The sequence below is a fragment of the Xenia sp. Carnegie-2017 genome, unplaced genomic scaffold (genome assembly GCF_021976095.1).
Source record: "Xenia sp. Carnegie-2017 unplaced genomic scaffold, XeniaSp_v1 HiC_scaffold_21, whole genome shotgun sequence".
NCBI lineage: Eukaryota > Metazoa > Cnidaria > Anthozoa > Malacalcyonacea > Xeniidae > Xenia > Xenia sp. Carnegie-2017.
The window spans coordinates 4963644-4985321 of record NW_025813484.1 but is presented as its reverse complement, the minus strand read 5'-3'; the positions used below and the strand labels follow the sequence as shown (position 1 = coordinate 4985321).

Genomic DNA, 21678 nt, shown 5'->3' with positions numbered 1-21678 from the left:
TCAAAATATAAAAAATGTAATAATTTTATTCACAATGTTCCAAGTTCTTTTCCAATATAATGGCTAACAATTAGCTCTGCGTTAACCAAAATACTTTGTATATAATGCATACCTGTTGGCGTGTCACTTCATGTATGTATCTTCAATTGGAGGTTGCTTTCTTCACTCTTCCAATAGCAAAAATACAGCAGGTACAATGTGTAAATTGCTCCTTTCTATCTACAAAGTTGACTTTTTTACATATAGTATACGAGAATTGTGCAAGTTTCTCCACTGTCAAAAATTTAACATGGTCTTTTTTCTCATGTAGACTGAAATGGTCAATTGTCTTCCCCATGCAGCAATTGTTTCTCGTGCACTGATAGTCAAAAATTTTGTTCAAACTAGGGTAGAGTCTACATTGACGGTATCTAAACGGATTGATCTAGCTACAGCTGTTCCAAGAAGTTCATTGCTTCATTCACTGCCAAATTCGAGTTTTAACATTGTTACATGGGGTAAGACCATTGAACCATGGAACGCTACCTGAAGCAAATAATTGAAGCCAAATCTTACATCAGACACGCGTGTCTGGGGTAAAATCACGGCTTCAAAAAATTATTAGGGTTTTGCACTGGGGTTTTGTATTACAGGTAGCGGCTCCATGTATTTTAGTTCATAGGGTAATACAAGGCAGGCTTGTCAACACTCAAAAATACTCTAAAGTCTAGAATTGGATGCAAAATTCTTTCCAAATATTCAAGTATTCAAGTATATTACCTTGCCTGAATGATTTCAAGTTTTTGGTAACAATGTTAAAGTGCGTTGTTCAATTCTAACCTTGTATGCTCGTAAAAGAATCTTCTCCGACTTTGACAAAATCAAAATCAAATGCTTGAACGAACTGTGTATATACAAAGTCAATTCCCACCTGAAATTTTGCACGCAAAAAACAGTTTGCACGCAAAAATAGTGTATATACATATTATTCTATATTTTGGCGTTTTTAACGCTGTTTTATTCTGCATTCAGTTCTTTAGATTTATTCATAGCCATATGTACAGCGAGGTCTGTCGTCTTATGAGAAATTATTGAGCTCAGTTCAAACAAATATATCGTTTAAATCGAAGTAATATATTGCTCAAAACATAACCTTACCTTTTACGATACTTGTCGAAAAAGAAGGACTCCATTTCCGCATCTTTTTGACAAAACTGGCCGTCATATTCATAAAAGCCGGAAGTCTATTCGTACCGTTTTAAACAGCAAACAAATAAACAAAAAAAGGCGGGAAATATTTTGATTGAAGATAAATAAAGGTACACAAGAATATTTTCATCAATGGCAAGTTTTTTTATGCCATGATAACATTTGTATGAACATTGATATTTGATAGAAGGGATTTTGCCTGTTTCTTGACAAGTGTGGAAAGAAAATTGCATGGGAAACTGCAATATAAATAACTTTTATCGAGTTCGCCTTTATTATTGTTATTAAAATAGTCATATAGGCCGTACGTAGATGGTCATATTATTCAATCAATACTAAACTATAAGTAAACTTATATGCACAAACTTTAACAAAAATACATGCTATTTTATTTTAAAGTTTATGTCAATGAACAGAACTATAGGATATATTTAATACATGTATGAAATTAATGAACAGCGGTGACAAACGTGATTACAATTTTCAAGACTGAATTCAAGATTTATTCTCTTCTTAAAAACCCAGTTTCAATCACAAATTTCGAACACATAAATACTTGGGAAATTTAAAAACAAAGACCAGTATTCTATTCGCACTCAAGCTTGTGGCGTCATTGGATTAAGGAAAAATATTCAGCATTGAGTTTCTTAAAATTAACTAACTAAAACAAGTGCCTATTACTTTGAAAGTAAAAAAAAACAGCATTAAAAGTACGAATTATGATGTCGATGGCATTACCAAAGAACACAATCGTGTTTTGGTGCTTTGCAGTTGAAGGCTTTGCTGAACTGTGGAAAATTTGATAATGGCACTCGCACTCTAAGAATATAATAAATATAATATAATCCAATTCAACCAAGGTCCAATCTAATTCAACCCAATACTATTAAATGAACTCATGAAACGTTTACAAATTTCGGGCTATACGCAGTCTGTAGGATAAAGAAAAAATGTAAACAAATGACCTGGTGTCCAAAAACATTTTTTCTCTCTGTTTTTGTATGTAAAATATGTTAAAAAACAAAATGTCCACCCATTTCTTTCCATTCTTAAAACTGTGCAGATTAACGCCAGTCTCTTCTATAAAAAACCACATGCTACATCCTACACAATATACATGGCGTTTTTACCTGGCTGGATTTAACGAGTGTGAGTCGTATTTCAAATTATAGTCGATCACTTCGCTGCGATATTTTGAGCACCAAGTCTAAAAGAAAAGAAACACATTGTTCAAAAGTTAATGTTAAATCGGATGCAGAGTTTGTTGGTTCATTCTTTGCTCGTTGTTCAACGAACCAGATACAATGAAACAAAGTTCAACGGCAAAAGTCAGCAAGATAGTTACAAAGTTCAAATGATAAAATCTAAAATAACAGACTAAAAGAAACAGGACACATGCGAGCGACACACATCACAACCAACAATCTTAGCATTTATTTCTCCGTAGCAGCCATATTCAACCGCCCCAAACAAAAATTTAAGTACAAAAGGACGAGAATTCAAGTATGGCACAGTCATCGATATGTATATGTGGACTGGATCTTGGTATAAATACTATACAAAAGCTAGCATTATATGTGCATTTCATATAGCAAAACTTTCTCAACTACGTAGGCCAGCAGCATTACTCTCAAAATGTTCGTAATTCACACATTATCAACTAACATCGAAGAAACAAAAGCTGAAAAACAGAAAAACAAAACAAACCAGGAGCACAGAGCTTAAAAGAAGATGAAAACCATCTGACGAGCTCATTCAACGAGCGCCCACTAAATCAAACTAATTATACCGCAAGGAAAATCAACCAATATGACAAAAGACTCGCAGACAATTGAATTTTGCTAGAAAATTTCCTAGAAACGAATACAAATTATAATGTATATTAAATATGAGCGTCTACAAGTTTTACCTGACCGAAAGCAATGAAAAATAGCTGCTCGTTTGTGAAGTCTAATCCTGGTAATTTTGCCTCCTCTCCATTGGTTTCACGCCACTTCATGTACGCCTGTTGAAAAAAAGATAATTTAGAGACATGCATATAAGTATGTATAAAAAAGTAAAAACTTCTCTTTGACAGAAATGCAATCAAAACTTAGCAATAACTCAAACTTTTTTAACTAGTATTTATGGCGCAAGGGAAAGCCATGTACGTGTACCAAAACATATTTCAAATGACTTTTTGTAAACAAAGCGTTTCATCCACTTCATAAAACATGGCAAGGACTGGATGAATAAAAAATATGCTAAAATTTGCCGCATTAGGGGTTGACGGTTGCAGCTTAGTTTCAAAATAATGATAATCAATTGATATTGACATGCTCGTGCACGTTGTATGCACAGTTGTTTTGAAGAAAATTTTCTTAATTTTATGGTAGAACCAAAGTATGATCACAGCTCTTCGAATCTTGCAACTTCCTGCAGCCTTCATATGTCATAATGACAGCAAATGCTTATGCTGGATAATGGCGTGGACCATATTTATATAGATAATAATTAAAAATAATTAAATTGACATGGGCCTTCACAACTATCGAAATGTGGACAAATCTATAAATTCTTCCTTACTGGAAACGTGAAAACAGAACCATTTAAACGTATAAATCCTTATTGGGATAAAAGTTTAGGATATCGAATTTGATACCCAGTCTTCTCACTGATTAACTGGTCGGGCACACAGTCTGACAAGAAATTTCTTGTTTGTACACATTGATATAGCTACCAGTGTGCTCTGCATGGGTGCAATCAATTTACTGCCTTACACGATAAGCGTACTTGAGTCCTCCATTATCGGCAATATTTTCAGAGAGTGTCATCTTCCCGTCTAACTAAAATAGAATACACACGATCTTAACACTATAAGTACATAACGGAAGGCAAGAAAAAACACGCATTCAGAGTTTTACATCATCACATAATATCGACAAAAATGTGAGTCATGTGACCATGTGCGTGTGTTTGTACCAAATACCACGGTATAGGAAGCAAACAGTAGTCCCACTTCGCCGTGCAATTTGGTGCTGTATATTTAATTAGATTACGGGCGCCGGTTAGCCATCTCAGCGCTCCTATTGGTCAGAACTGCGTAGTAAGATATCCGCAACAAAAATTTTTCAGTAGAGTGCGACTGCTGTTTGCTTTTATGTACTGTGCTAAGAACGCTAAAGCTCACTAAGGTTGGCATCACTTCCCATATAAAACAGGTAATCATTTAAAATCGCAAAATTAACGATTGATTTTTTTACTTTGCCTTCATTTTGCGATTATCTTCCAAGACCATAACCATACTGAGAACGTAAATTTGGGTGGGGGTGACTGGTTCGTGATATTTATTCATATATTCCGATGTGCCAGACTGATTCCTATTTTTTGCAAAATGCTTAATTCCTTCTGTGAATTGCTTTCAAAAGATAACAGTCGGGAACAACTGAATATATGAATTAAACACACAACGTTGGGACGTCCGTATCTAAAGAATGGGTATGCACGACCTAATCAACACTAACCTTTCTGCCGTAGACATACGTACTGTTGTACACATTAACCAAGCATTGTGATCTCGCGTCGAAGTTGTTTTTTGCCTTCTCCGTCATCCATTGTCTTAGATTACCCTTTTCATCGTAATTACTGCCTGAAGAAAGAAGAACGCCCAGTTTTAATCAAATATTGACAAGATTAATATATGTAGAAGAAACGTTGAAAGCGCTAATCGAGATTCAAAAACTTAAATCGACAAGCCGGGGAGGAAGTTCAAAGACTATAATTACGACGTCAATAACGTGCTCATCATTTTTATTACAAACCACGGGCCACATGCTATCAAAAGCATTACTTGTTTTATACGTTGGTCATGTGATCAGTTTGCGCGGTATATTTTACTCATACAAACAACCACAAACAAAACATTAACTGCATGAAAATGAGCATACCAAAAGCATCAAATCCGTGGGTAATTTCATGACCGACGATCATACCAATGCTACCGTAGTTTAACGCCCTAATTGAATATAAAAGAATTCATTGTCATGGGTAAAAATGGAAATTCACGATAAATAATTTCAAGGACCTCGATAACAAGGCTTATAGCAGTCTGTTTCTAATTTAGTCTCTATCTAATTTACTAAAACTCAAAAATGAAAATAAGGTAAAAGCAAGTTTAGAAAGCCAATCCTATCAAAACATTTTAAAAATCAAACCTAGCTATACTATCAATATTGCTACTGTATATATACACAAGAAAAGCAGATATTAATAGAAAACATCGTCAGTTTTTCCACCTTTAAAGATGGCGGCTTGCCTCACTCCTAACTATAAAATTTTGGCGGAGTGAGATATCAAGTAGATTGGGTTCTAAGTCATTGTTCCAGTCATTTTTTCTGCAGTAACCATCATGTCTTTCAAAACTGATGGTAATGCTTAAATGTAATCATTAAATGTACTACTTAATTCATACATGCCGTCTAATCCACCTATGGTTGCGTCAGCCATAAGACCAGATAGCAATTTTCATGCCAAGGAGGACACGCGATTGGTAAACATTGTCGATATAAAAACATTGTCCCTCTTCAAGCAGTTTCAATGAAACACGTGTGGTCAACCATTAACGAAGAATTGCAGGCATTCTTTCACTAGTGTTATAATATTCATGGTCTAAAAATAAATCTCAACAAATGAGATAAGTTCACTTCAACACGTATGCAATTAAAACGTAAATAATGTCGTTAATTGCTCAAATGACTATCATCTAGAGACTTTTTCTAGCAGAACAGTCCTTTCAATTACGCATTTTCTTTAAGAGTAGTTTTTCAACTTTGCTGGACTGAAAGTCAACAACATTGTCTTCTTCACGACTGACTTCTTTAAGGAAAATCTTCGACCTTTCCATACCTTTCCTTCGCTTCTCTAAGGTATGTTGACGGAACTGTTTACTTTTGCCAGACATTGCAATATTTTTAGTTACTGTATCAACTCATGCTTTAACATAGTCAGCTTACTAAAACGAATTCCTTCCAACATGGCATTTCGTTTAAAACAATAAATATTATTGGTCGTAATTTGACATTTTCATCACTTACTCCTTCAGTTATATTAAAGTGATACTTCTTTCCACCTGCCACTTATATTCCTTTCACCTGCCACCCACTTGAAGTGATATTCCTTTCCACCTGCCACGAAGTGATATACCTTTCCACCTGCCATGCACTTCAGAAGTGATATTTCTTTTCACCTGCCATGCACTTCAGAAGTGATATTTCTTTTCACCTGTCCATGCACTTCAGAAGTGATATTTCTTTCCACCTGCCACTTAAGAAGTGATTCTCTTCTTTCCACCTGCCACTTAAGTGATAAGTGCACTTCTCCTTTCCACCTGCCACCTGAAGAAGTGATATTCTTTTCACCTGCCCACTTAACAAGTGATATTACTTTCCACCTGCCACTTAAGAAGAGATATTCTTTTCACCTGCCACTTAAAGTGATATTCCTTTCCACCTGCCACGAAGTGATATTTTTTTTCACCTGCCCACTTAAGAAGTGATATTTCTTTTCACCTGCCATGCACTTCAGAAGTGATATTTCTTTCCACATGCCATTTAAGAAGAGATATTCCTTTTCACCTGCCACTTAAGAAATGATATTTTTCCACCTGCCACTTCAGAAGTGATATTCTTTCCACCTGCCACTTATGAAGTGATAGTTCTTTCCACCTGCCACGAAGTGATATTTTTTTCACCTGCCACTTAAGAAGTGATATTTCTTTCCACATGCCATTTAAGAAGAGATATTTCTTTTCACCTGCCACTTAAGAAGTGATATTTCTTTCCACCTGCCACTTCAGAAGTGATATTCTTTTCCACCTGCCACTTATGAAGTGATAGTTCTTTCCACCTGCCACCATGCCACTTGAAGTGATATTTCTTTCCACCTGCCACTTATGAAGTGATATTTCTTTCCACCTGACACTTAAGAAGTGATATTTCTTTCCACCTGCCATGCACTTCAGAAGTGATTCCTTTTCACACAGTAATTCCCTCACAACAACATCATTAGTTATGATTTCAACAATATTTCTTTATCTTTAGTGACTATTGAGTTAAAACTGGAATCTGATCGAGTTTCTACGTCTTTTCCACATCACTTGTTGCTCCTTTAATCGTCAAAATTTCTCTCGAAATCGTACGTCTCTTGCTTATTTCTTCTTCGTTTCTCTTATTTTCTTAAATTCTATAATCTTTCGACAACCTGTTTTTGCTCTGTACTCTTTCTTCATCTGCCAGTCTCTTCCCGTTCTTTTTGAACTACTCCTTCATTAGCAAAATATGTTTCAATTTTTCCTGTAACCACGCTTTGGCATACCACTAATTCTCAACGTTAAACATAGTTATCGACACTATACAGCCATATTATATTCTTCATGCATAACATATATGATAGTCTTACTTTAACTGCTCGGGTCCATAAAACGGCTTGTTCAAAATTCCAGCAAGAACATCTAGAACAACATGAAATGAAGTTTTAACTTGAGAGGAGGGGAAAGTCTTAACAGTCGGTGGAATTGTTGCGATTTAGCAAATAGGACGAATTGTCAAAGATTAGCTAAGTTTATAGCTGCATGAATATATAGGTTCACGGCAAGCAAAGAGTTTTGTGCAATTTTAGCTAACTTCAAAAACTTGACGTTTACTTCAATACTTACATATTTTGTTCTTTAAAGGATAATAAAACGCGTTCACTGCAACAGGAGGAGCAGGAAACCTAATGGAACAAAGCAAAGTTATTATTGTAAAGGACTGGATGTTCACTAAGAAAAGAGAACCGCGCCTTTATCAAAGAGATGCTCCATGGCTGTTCAGTTCGTATCTCTGAAATACAAACTGAAGATCTTAAATGGCTAAATAATTTCTTTATTTGGAATATTGATTTATAAGTGTAGTGCTCTACAAAGTCTTCTTTTGGTACTCTTCTATAAGTGAAGTGATGATTTATACGAATCATTCGGGATTGACTTTTGGATTATTTCATGTTTCTGGCCAAACAGCAAAATATTAGCTAACAACTTAAAAAGTTTTTCGTGTACTTTAATCGTTGTTTCTTTGGGATTCTATTACCAAAAACATTAATAAGATAAGAATCTTTCTTCTTTTGCAGAAAGAAATGCAGTTTGCATTCATTACAACAAAGATTACATTTAACCAAAAATTTATGTCTTAATCTATATATTAATTTGCACTGAAATATTTAACAAGAAGCTTGATTTGTACTTTTATAGTTTTAAAACACGTTTGTTATTGAATGATTTATAATGCAGCGTTTATCAAATGTTTAAAATACTTTTTGCAGGGTATTTTTTACTTTTCTTGGAAATCATCACCATCACTTATACACAAAACAAAGTTGATCTTCCGAACGATCGAATTGAATAAATAAATATGTAAATAAAAAATAAATAAATAGATAAAAATTAGATAAATAAATAAATAGATAAATAAATGAATAAACAAATAAACAAACAAATGTCGTTTTAAGACACAAAGCGTATTAACACATGTTTAAACTTCAATTCTTATAAGTAAACACAACATAAATCATAATTCAAGCATCTCATGAGGTATTAAATCTTTAACAGTCCAGCTTGGAAATCGCCAGGTTTATTATAAATTTTCTGAAATACATCCAATCAATGAATTTACCAATCGGTCAAGATTCCCACGATTGGTAAATTAATTGATTGGATGTATTTCAGAAATTGCAATCGGTATGATTATAGTTTATTCCATCAGATATTTCTGTCTCCTGCATGGTATTCTATTGATTTCTGCTGTTCTTGGAATTATTGTGTTACTACCTATAGCGGCGTTTATAAAAACGCTTGTTTCTTCCATATATATATAAACATGTGCTTTTGTATTTGACTTTAGACTGGCTTTTGTTGTCCATCCTTATGCAGTTTGTGTAATAACATATTGTGTAATCGTGTCGACTTCAATCTTTGTCTCGTGCACTTACCTTTGATCATCGGGTTGATTATCTAAGGCCTTCAGTCTATCTATAACTCGGGCTTTTAAAACTTTCAGTTTGTTGTCGAAGAAGTTTGTGTTATTCACAAGATACTACAAAAAAATAATCATAATTACGTTCAAAAAAACTCAACTTTCATGTTGCAGATAATGATGAAGGCAATTTAATGACTTTCAATGATAAACGCTTTTTAACTTAAAAGTGCGCAGTACTCTTATACTTTTAGACATTTTGTCAAAACACCGTTTGCATCTGTCTGGCTTCGTAACTCGATCTATCGCTTCAAAAAGCCTCGTGTATGTGCGACCCAACTTTTACACACACATTTAATAAAAAAAGCTCGCTGTAGTGTTTTTATTTTTTGCACTGTTTAGTAATTCTTGAATTTTAGATCATTGTACTTGTGGAAATTTTCGTTCTTTACTAACAACTGCTGCCAAGCATGTTCTTTGAATTGAAAAAAAAGATTGTGCTCTTTCATTGCTTTTCAGCCCATCAGGAAACTGTATTTATAGTGCATATTCACTTTTCTACAGTGTAAATTACGGGATTTCCACAGTTCAATTACCGATAAACCGCACTGCAGTCGAGAAAATATGTCAAAATTATAATACTAGTGATGTAAAATATAAAGAAGTAGCTAACAATAAGTTTCAAAATTGATTTATATGGATTAAAAGGTTGTTCATTTATGAACTTGAACAATACAAAAAGTAAATTGAGCTACAAGAAAGCTCTTGATATAAAATCTTCGCACACGATCTATTTATATGTTCACAATGTAGAGTTAAAAAACTCCTTACTTACGTACATTTTCGTACATTTTGTTCAATTTTGCCGTGTCTTGAACAAATAAAGGATAACCAACGCTTTCTTTCATTTTCATCAACTAAAAAAAAGTGTAAGATGAGAAAATTAAATCATGGCGAAAATTAGTAACATGATAAAACATGGTTTCGAGAATGCGAAGTATAAAAGGTGTCCCAAAAAAATGAACCAACGTAAATAAAATATGTATTCGCTTAAGTTATTAAGCGCAATAACGTAACTAGAATTTAAAATTGTTTGATGAACTTGTGCGCCTCTGCATGGAATTTGCTAGAGTTTGTACAGTATTAAAAAAAGTTTAAACCTAAAAGTACTATCATACCCTGGTTTTTACCTTAAATTCATTACGCAAAACCTTTGTAAAGCCAAAGGAAAATTAATTGAGTAATAACAGCCACAAAAACGTAATCATATTTTCCATAAATTGCAACAAACACGGAGAAGCATAAGACTAAATTTAAGCAGTTGGAAAAAATAGCCATTGCCGATTAACTATCTTATGCAGATTTCATTTTGATGCATACATAATTATTTCACAGTTTCTACCCCCCCAAATTTAGGGGGGGTCTTGGAATTTTCAAAAATGCGTTCTAGGGGTGGGTCGAAAATTTTTTGAATTTCTAGGGGTGGGTATGTCTATGTAGGGTGGGTTCCGAGATTTTCCCTATTAGAAAAATTAAAAATAGATGAAATGCATCTATGATAAAAAAGTTAATAACTTCAAAGTTCAACATCACTCAATTTTGCCCCATGTTATTGCATCATCTATCTTCATATTACCATATAAGGGACCAAAAATATCTCCCAAATTTGACACCATGTTATTGCATCAGCCATTGATTGCATCAGCCATTGATTGCATCAGCCATTAATTGCATCCATAGACTTTATCAGTGTTGTATATAGTATGCATAGAGAGACCATAAATAAGTCTAAAATCAGCTTTCCCGTAGAAAAAAACGAATTTTTTTTCGGCTCGTATGTAGGGGTGGGTAAGGAAATTTTGGACCCAAATGTAGGGGTGGGTTACCAATTTGGGGTGGGTATGTCTATGTAGGGGTGGGTTCCAACCCCTCTAGAAACTATGTATTTGAATGGGTTCCGACACCTTGTATAGTCCACAACAAAAAATTTTACAGAGACCACTGACTATTCACTACCTTCAAACGTGCCCCAGCCCGGGTTTTATCATCCATCCACTCGAGCTCTTTTAATCCTTCACTAAACTGCTTTCGCACTTCATAGAAAAGATCAAACACCTATAGAGAATAAAAGCGTCATGTTTAATGTTAGCAATCAACATAATTTGACAAAAAGCGATGTGTTATTCGTCCCTAAAGTTCTATACTAAGATTTTTCCTCTTTCTTACTACAACTTTGTGGACGACAACATACCCTCTGCCTGGCATTTTGGGAAAGATATCTTTCGGCGTACAACTTTGCAATGGGGTATTCGAAGTATTTATTGGTTTCATCGACACATAATCGTCGTCTTGCTGGCGGAGTTTCGACTCCTGATACTACACTGACGTATTTGTTACGTGCATTTCGGAAATCCTCGGGTAATGCCGCGATCATATTATTCACAAGAACCCACGTGATTTCACGGGTGATAGTTCTAAATACAAAGTCGTATACATTTCAAAACGATTCCAAGAACTGCCTATAATGCATGTGTGCGGTTATACCTATTGGAGAAAATTCATAGTACCGTTTTATAAAGTAACTACAAGAGATAAATGCCAATATTTGGGACAAGTGTTATGTTTACTCTATTCACACAATAGAAATTAAAGTCGTGGTTCAGGTTGCACAAAGGTCGAATAAAAATTTCTTTATTATAAGAGAACGATTTGAACTGTGCAATTGCTGTTTTTATAAAATATTTTTCCAAGATTACAAAATTTCTATATCGTAAGAAAAATATAATCACCGTTTTAAAAACTTTGAAAATTTTTGCTATCCAATGGATAACGCTATCCAGGCTTAGTGCGACCGGCCCCAGACACAAATATTATTGACTAATTTTAATGTTACAGAAAGCTAATGATAACTAAGAAAATATAAGACGGTTTTTTTCTTAGATTGTAGCTTCCATTGTGCATTTCAACTGAAAGAGAGAGGAGCAGTATTTTTCTGTAAAGACGGAAGAAACGAGGCTAACAAAAAATTTTTTTGGCATGAAACATTGCTGGCTAGCTACTTGAAAAAAGGAGATATGCATTTTAGTATGTTGTTTGAAATGCTAACATAATAGAAGCGTGGTAAGAACTACACATAAGAACGTCACTTTTCGTGTGTTCTTCCCCAGATTAAAATTCGTACATGGATTTTATATTTTGCTTGTTCACTTTATTTCGAAAACAAAACGCTTAGCATTCATCGGTCCATACACTACGGGGAAATAATGGACGACCAAAAATGTTGCATTACATTGTTGAGCTAGTGTGTGTTGTTCAAACCACGCGCTAAAAAATGTTGAGGTACGCTTTGATGACCATGGTAAAAAGAAAATGTTGAGTGCTGTAGAGAGAAAAGTTTGAGCAAGTTCAAATACTTCTCTCAACAACGCTCAACAGCACCACTCAACAGGGTGTGCAAATGCTCTAAACAAGTTGAGTCAACAATGTTGAGCGCTTGTTCGGTCAACAGGTTGAGACCGTTTGTACGTAGCCTATATATGGTCATATAAGTGAAAACGTTGTATCGCCTGTGATGTCAAAATCTTTGCACCTTCAGTTTATTTATTGAGATGACTGGCTTCAACCAAAATCACAATACATAGCTACAACCATAAGAGATATAGCTACATTGCAAATTCTTCAAAACTTATTTCAAAGAAAAAAATACTAGTTTTAAGTATATTTTTCCTTAAAACAAGAAAAAATATCTTGTCTCTACTATAAGAAAATTATCTTATTAAATGTGTCATGGGCAAAATTATATGACCTAATGTGTTGATAAAAACATCTTAAAACTAGTCATTTTGTCTTATTGGTAAGATCATAAGATAAATAATCTCATATATAAGAAATTATATCTTAATGCAAAATATATTACTAATCACACCGAGATAAATTTTCTTGCTAAGATTAATTTTCCTGTTATTAAAAAGTGAATTCTTAAATCAAGAAAGTTTTTCTTATTACCAGATTTATTTTATAAAATAAGAAAAAATTATCTAGACAAGTTTTGAAGAATTTGCGGTGTAGTTGTAGGTTGTTGCTATTTATAGCTAAAATGATGTTTGAGGTACTGTAAATATTTTATTTCAAAAAGAATACCATGTATAGTGTTTTCAGTCAAACTTACTCTTTTGAATGCTGAGCCATGAAGCGAACAATCAACTGTAACTTTGCCGGTGAGTAAACCAACACTTGTGTGTCGTTAACAACCGATTTTCCAACGGCACTCAGAACTTCATTAAAATAAATCGTCCAGTTGAACTACAGAAAAACATTACGAAGCATATAATTTGCTTGATTTTAAACAAAATAATACATGCGCTCTACATGTGTTAAATGTATATTCATACATTCAGTAGTGCCCGACTGAATTCTTTAGAAAGCGGGCCAAATGACCCTCCCCTTCAATTAACGTTCCAGCTGTAAAACACTTCCCGCTCCAATTAACGTTCTAGCTACGTAAGTATAGGCTTAATAAAGTGCATGTGAATCGAAATTTTATCTCATAATAGCAAGCAGGATGAGAGATAATCGATTGAACAACACAATCATGGGTAGGTTTTAATTGTCCAAATTTGTTCAAATTGATGATAAAAATATTGTATTCCGATTATGTCTGCAACTCTATAAAATTGCGTACGAGAAACAGATAACTTTAGAACAAATGTTTTAAATTTTCGTCACCATGTATTGATGGTTAATTGATTTGCAAGTTGTCTTTAATTCATTTAATTGATTGAGCTCCAAATGGTTGAGTTCAGGAAGCCGGTTGCACGAAGCCTGAATGATGGTATCCATTGGATAGTAATTTTAAAAGTTAGGAAAAAATGTTTATATTTCTTTGCGATATTGAAATTTCGTAATTCTAGAACCAATATTTTATTTCATTGATTTTACAGTTCAAATAGCAGATTTTTTCGATTTAGCTAAGAGATTTTTTGAAGCGTTCAAAAATATTGCAAGTCCAGTGGATAGCGCTATTCGGCCCTTCGTGCAACTGGCCACAGATCGGTTTTCACACAAACTCAGGTATAGATATATAAGCATACGCGTGCAGTGTGGTTGTTATTTCACAATAAGGCAGATAATAAACAGCTGGGGCGGGTCGTACGAAGATAGATGACAACCATGTAAGGTTGTAGCACATTTTGATATTGTTGTATTAATATATATGAAATGGACAAAATTTAAATAATCATTGAAACACTCTTCATCTCTCACTCCTTCTTTTTCATAAAGTATACCAGGAGTGTTTCTATGACTAGAATTTCAATATCTAATAAATTCTTCCAAAGTTGCTGCTCTTTTTCTTTGAGGTGGTGGTCTGCTTTGACATATTATTTATCAACCAGACAGCAGGTACGGCTAAGCCGACATTAACGTTTTACTTGACTCTGAAGATGACTACCGCTAAGGTTTTCAAAACGTCAGACAACATTAACACAAACAGTCCTTCTCAGGACTCTACTATCCTGGACGATCTACATGTACAAACATGTACAACTAAATTTCTTAAAACATGAAACTGTACCAAAAGAACAGCCGAAAAGATTGAATATAAAAAATCTATAAGACACCTAAACAATAAATTTTTAACTTCGCTATTGCCGGTCCCAAGCCCTGATGAGAAAGGAGAAGGGTTAAAAAAAGACCTGGCATGCTTTATACTGCGGTATATACGTTTTTCTAAATATTTTGAATAGTCAGCTAAATTGATCACACTAAAATTCATTAAGATTGCGAAACAACATTGCTTTTTAATGATGAAAAAAACGATCTCCAGAGTGAAGAAAATTGCCGTTTCCGACGTTCTACAAACTCAAAATTTTTTTCGGGAGCATGCCCCGGACTCCCCTATCGCGCCTTTGGCGCTCGGCACTAGTCACAAAAGGCTAGATCCATCCCTGATGATCGCTGCATCAACAACTAACAAACATCTTCGGGGACTCTACTAACCTGGACGATCTACTTCTACAAACATGTAGTGATACTCACATGTTCAAACCATTTACTATAAGGTTGCTATAGTTGAATCAAATTTTATACTTTCATTAGATTTGCGCCTCAGGTTGCCTGAAGTTGTTTGAAGTAGGCTAATGATGACTGTATTTGATTTTAAAGCTTAGTAAGTCTCTAACCTTGCCATGAGACTGCTCATTCAACTCAGCCACAGTCATCTCCTTTGTGAAATTACCTGTCTTGTTCAGATAATACTTCAACTACAAATTTTAAACACAACGTTATTTACTAGAAGTGACAGACGGGATGTATATGAAAGAGCCCAAAAGTGTAAAAACTATACACACCGAGAAACCTTTCTTCTACACATGATTATATTAATATATATATATAGCATGCATTATAGATTTTTTAGCAGTTTGTCGTATAAAAGAAAATATACATATGCCTTTCGTTTCCATCATCAAAATTACGTGAAATATTTTTAGAATCGAATCTATTTTCGATGTTATACTAACGTTTTACACGACTTTATACTTGGTGGCTAAAATGCATGGCATCATGTTTGTTTGCCAAAAGGCAAAACGCCAATGGAGGTCCGAAAAGATTCTTCGCTCACGAAACAAATGTTCACCTACATACCGTTAAGAATATCCTTTCTATTTGCAGTACATCACTAACAGAGGAGTGAATACCAAGTAATTTAAAGGTTGTGTTCATGTACCGCCTGTAAGCCTCTTGTAACACAAGTTCTCTCTACAAATTAACATCGAAATTAAGAAATAAAGAATCGACAATTTCCATTTGAATAGGTTCAGGATACGGTTGTACGAAGCCTGGATAGTTTTATAGTTCGGATACTATATTTTTCAAACTTGTACAAAAAGCGGTTATAGCTATTCTTTTCTTGCGATAGTGAAACTTTGCAATTCTAGAATAAACGGTTTATTCCATTGACTGTTCAGTCCAAATCGCAAAATTTCTCCTTAGATTATTGAAGCGTTCAAAAATATCGCAAGTCCAGTGATAGCGCAATTCGGCCTTCTTGCATGCAACCGGCCCGAGATAACAATTGTTGTTTTTTAACCAATACCTAGCTAATTCAAATCGAAAATATACCTTATATTCCTAATTTCAATTGAGTATGCACACACTGAGAAAACAAGTTACTTTTGATATAGGTAAAATCACGAGGGAGGTATCGTAAGTTTCTTATAGGCCGTTATTATATACGAAATAGTCTTTTGTTTTTGAAAGGTCACCACTGGTTAGCTAAAATCATAAAATTTTATTTGCACTGTTTCTTAATTGCAGTTGACATCCGCGGGCAACAATCTAACATGACTTAACACAAAGAGTTTCAGACATTTTTTTATAAATTTGCATGTAAAATCAATAACGAGCGACTTTTTCGAGAGAACTTACTTATCAAAAATTCGTAAAATACGGGATATTATAAGCTGAGCTCGATGCTCATAGTCAATGGGAAGCAAAAGAAACGTACCGGCTGATCTTCGTCAGTCATTGACGACTTCTTTATCGTACCAACGATTCCTCCACCGACCTAAAACAAAAACGACACTTTCTTGGTAAAATAACAAAACTGAAAAGATGCGACCACACATGCATCATGATGTGTAATGTAAGCGTCACTTCCGGCAAAATGGCGCGCTTTTATTGGCTTAGAAACATTTTTGCCGGTCCATTATTTTCCGTAAAGGACTACGGTCTAAATCGCGTAGTTTTACAGTCATTAGTAAACAGACTTCGTAAAGCAAAACGCAAAAAAAAAGAAACAAAACCATTGACGAATATAAGTCGAAGGAAAACACTCGGAAAACGGTTTAACTATCCAGATGATACAATTTGAAACGATTTCTTTTTACTGAGAAAACTACAAAAGTGAAAGACAACCATTACAAAAGAACAAAGAAGAGAAAGAAAGAAAGCTTTGTTTCAGGTCAAATTATGCCATATAATAAACCTTTTAAAAACTTCGCTTTCTTGGTCTTTCCTGAGAAACACGGACCTTTTTTGTACAATATTTTTAGGCAATAATACTTACAGTAATTTTGTTTACAGACGTATTGTAAGGCAAAGGTGTCACGTCGGAAGAAACCAACACTCCTACGCCAAAATCACGCAAAACACGACCCAAGATTTTTTCGAGAGTCCAGTTCGCATTTAAGGGAGTTGAGATGTAGGTCTTCAGCAAATTACGAATGAGAACTTTACCGGAATTTTCAATGTACTTTACATTCATGCACGAAGTATAGTAGTTAAACATTTTGCCAACTGCGGAACCAGAAATCTGTGAAAATAAATGTTCGATGTCATTATGTATAGCCACGGGGACCAAAAAGTTCGATAATTGGTAGCGGGGGGACATTGTATGTTTATATGTTTTAATCCACTTTAAGCCACAATCACAATTGACTTTCACCTAATAAACTAGAGCATGCACATAGTATGGACCCTCTCAGTTCTCAATCTTCCGCGGTCCATAAGCAAGCGCCCTATCTGGTAGAAAAGTGTTTTTTTTGCTGAAGTACGATTGAGGCTGTTTTCGAACAAAGATATGACAGAGAAGCGCTAAGTTGATTTCACTCATTCAGCTTTTCAAATTTTAGAGAGTAATGTGCAAGTTGTGGATTTAAATAGAGAGGGGGGCACAGGGGTGCTCAACCCTCTAGGCAATGAACTACAGGGGTGCATAGAGGGGTGCAAATTGCAAAAAAATAAAATTGAAATCAATCTTACTTTTAATGAAAAAAGCCTTTATTGACTATATCATTAAAGTGTATTGGCTGTCAATGATATTTATTTTGATTAAAAGGTATAGATGATATCTATTTTGTCGACCAAAACGGGAACTAGTATCCACTTTAAATATTGAGTACGTTAATAAATAATCAGTTTCAAACCACTGAACCATAGCTGATCACTAAGCCAAGAACCCTCCCCCCCCCCGCGCTGTGCCTTTGTTGAAAAATACTTGGAGGCAAGAAAACGCCACTAACGCACCATTTCTACGCCAAGAAACCTTCGTACGAACTAAAAAATGTTATTAATCTACAATTGAATTCTGTATTTATCTATATTGGAGAAGCATTTTGTGTTTTGAATCGAGGGAAAGTTATAAGCAAGGCTTTTTGCCCGATTACTTTGAAAATTCCGAACTCGACCTTAACGACAGTTGCTATGGGTGCGAAACCGGTCTATAGCACGACCAAACTTGCTAGCGGCGTCGCTTCACAAGACTGTACCTTTCTTGAATAACCATTATCGAGAAAAGTGGCAATATTGTCTTGAATTCTTTTATTAACGATCGTAAAGACACGAGTAAACTGTCTTCATCAGGAACGAAGTTATTCTCTACGAAACCTCCACAGCTGAACTGGTAAAAATCATCACACGGGTCAACGGATGTATTTAGTTTCTTTGATATTTCTGGAAACAAAAAAAATGAAAATGGATTCTTAAGGACAAGTTTACGTGTATGAAATCAAATTGTTAGAGTTGCTAAAAAAATTAGCTATTGCACAGTTGATAAACTAGTCTCTCGAAAAAAACTAAATTTTAGACATCAACTTTTTACACGTACACTTTTGCAATGCGATAACGTACAGTTTCTTGCAGTTATAAGTGTTTTTGTCAAATGTCAAATAAGAGATTAGTTACAAAAAGTCATTGCAGTGCGGCAGTATTAGTGCGGGGGAAAGAAACGTATATATCTCTCCTAATATTAAGCTATACGTCGGCAGAAACCCTCTACTAGTTTACTGCCATAATATTAAGCCCTTAATCACCGAGCGCGAGGTCTTTACGGAGAAATAACGGACCGAAGTGTTTTTATACAGACCGAGCTCGTAGGGCGAGGTTTGTAAAAAAACAGAGGTTCCGAGAAAGCGGTTATAATAAAGTTTATTATAGAATTATTTGACCTGAAATGAAGTCTTGTTTTGTTTCTCGTCCTTGCTTTTTTACCGGTTTTTTCACTTTTCGTTTTCAAATCACTTTTCTCATTGCTTCCAAAGCTTGTCGTCAAATTGTATTGTCTTTTCCGTAATTTTCATTTTTCATTCGAATCACATTCGTTTTTTGTTTGTTTATTTTGCGTTTTGCTCTTTGCTTTACGAAGTTTTTGTTTACACTTAACTGTAAAATTACGGGTTTTTGGACCGTGGTCAATTACGGCAAAATAATGGCCGGCAAAAATGTTTCTGAGCCAATAAAGCGCTTCATTTTGCCGGAAGTGACTTTTGCCATATAATAATAATAATTAGTAGAAATATTTATGGAAAACCTGAGCTATTTTTTCAAGGAGTTAAATTATTTTTTTAAGATATCGCCTCTCCAATAAACAATTGCCAGCTTGCGTTGTTTCAACTGTTAGAACTGAGCAATAATTTGAGGTTTTAGCTACGTAAGAATCAGTACAGTTTTTGTAGAATCATTTTAGACCTTGTAGTCTCATATAAGTTACGTTCAATAGCAATACATAAAGTTATAATGATGTTGAAGTTATAACTACTGTGAAAATCGTTTTTACACATAACTGACTCGTTTCATTGCAGTCTACATACGCCAAGATTAGAAATAAATAAAACTTATAAAAATATATATACTACAGTAACTCAACAGTATTTATCCAAAATATCTTTTATGTAAAGTTTAACGCATCAGATGTCGCCGAGGTTTGTCCGATTCACAATGACCTCGAGGGAATAAAGTCGAAATGTTGCTGTTGAATTTTTTTGTTTTAACTCAAATTTCCAACTACGAAATGCTGTTTTCAGGGTTTATCTCTCTTAGTATTTGCGATAAAATGGGCACAAATAAATAAACGAAGGAACAAATTTAGCTATCGTATTTCTGTTCTTTAAAAATGCCCTGCGACAAGCTGATTCGTATGTAGCCAAAAAAAGCCAAATCTTCATACACTCCTCTCAATTGCGAGAACAACTTTTTGTGGAATCATGGACAACAGTTGCCAGAATAAACTGCACTAAAGATACATACATTTCAAAGACATTTCTCCTCACTAGAGATTGTACTTTAAGGAGGAAAGATAAAGTTTATCATATATCACAGAGACATGTTTGATCAACCGAGATCTCACTTTAAGGAGGAAAGGTAAAGTCATATTACCATATATTTAACAAGACAATGAACACAACGAAACGAAAGTAGAAACGCCAACAGCAACGATATCTTACATCGGAGGTACGTCTGAAACAATGTCACGTATCTCACAACCATACAGGGCTTCCGAAGCCATTGGAGTCTGGGTATCCGGACAACCACAGTCAAGGAGTCCCCTACAAGAAGGGCAACCACAACCAAACAAATTTGGCTTCTTGCTTGCTTAGTTTTTGAATTGCGTACCAATTTTTAAATCATTGAAATCAATAAACATTAAACAAACATAGGCTTGGGAAGCTATGGGTGTCTGGGTGTCCTAATTAAATGAAGAAAACCAAGTAAAAATTACCAACATCAAGCAATTTCGTAAATAATTTAATTATTGCGCATGATGACATAGTGAGCATTATGGAACAGCCACAACTTCTAAAAGCTGTCAAAAGCCATGCTGCTACGACAAGTACCTACTGACCAACGTTGGTGCTCGTATTTCACATTCTTTTCTTACTAGAAAGCAGTGGTATCATCACATGAATTTATTTTCTATTTCTTGGTCATAAGCCATGTCGAAGACAGGTAATTGCAGTGCTGTCTTTATACGAGTTAATTTAGCGATTATAATAAATATCGCGTGCATGAAGACCAAATTTGTCGTTCTCGTTCTCGCATTAATTAGCTTTGTACATGTTTTGTCTACAATCACATCGCACTACAGCGTAAAAACAATTACATTAAACAATTGGCATCGCACTTCAAAACGCATTTCATACGATGGATAAAGAAAGAAGTTTATCAACTTTATAGATGACAGAGGATAAACAAAGAATGATTTAAAGTGGTTATGCAACGAATTTTTTGCTATGCTTTTTGTTAGGTTATTAAAATATTTAGCTTTTGAGAAGCAATTTGGTGCATAAATGACTTTCGTGCGTTGAGTAGACGTTAACTAAATTTATTTCCAAACTTTGTCATTTCGTGCGAACTTTTTTGCTGCCGTTTTTGTTCGTTGTGACGCAAGAACGAGTACCGCCCACTGTTATGTATAATACACTAGATAACGCTCCATGTATAAAATATAGTAAGATAATTGAAACCGGAAGTTGGCTCATCTGATTATGAACTTTGTGGGGGTATCGGTCCCACCCTACTATACTTTTGTATTACAAAATCACAGTTTTTGCGTTTTTATTCGTTCTACAAACTTTTGATTAGAGAAAATTTTTGCGAAAGGAACAGAACAACCGGCAAAAAATTTAATCCTAAAAAGTTTGTCTTCTTGGCTTTATAATGGCAGAAAATTGAGATGGTACAAGGTCGACCTGCATTGTTTTGAAACAAACTGGAGTTTATATGATGCTGC

At 34.7% G+C, this 21678-nt stretch overlaps 1 protein-coding gene across 1 annotated transcript; it reads right to left on the bottom strand.

Moving 5' to 3' along the window:
• Window positions 1–1435: 1435 nt before the first annotated feature.
• On the bottom strand, window positions 1436–18502 carry LOC124444095 (membrane metallo-endopeptidase-like 1). The gene is made up of 18 exons (XM_046994675.1): window positions 18440–18502; window positions 17239–17484; window positions 16678–16737; window positions 15816–15929; window positions 15353–15433; window positions 13342–13475; window positions 11425–11647; window positions 11190–11288; window positions 10013–10090; window positions 9190–9293; window positions 7880–7938; window positions 7624–7675; window positions 5115–5182; window positions 4692–4816; window positions 3948–4013; window positions 3098–3193; window positions 2319–2395; window positions 1436–2007 (listed from the first exon to the last, which is right to left on the bottom strand). Exons 2-18 carry the CDS (start codon window positions 17458–17460, stop codon window positions 1923–1925), a joined length of 1743 nt encoding a protein of 580 aa, XP_046850631.1. The 5' UTR covers window positions 17461–17484; window positions 18440–18502; the 3' UTR covers window positions 1436–1922.
• Window positions 18503–21678: the final 3176 nt, after the last annotated feature.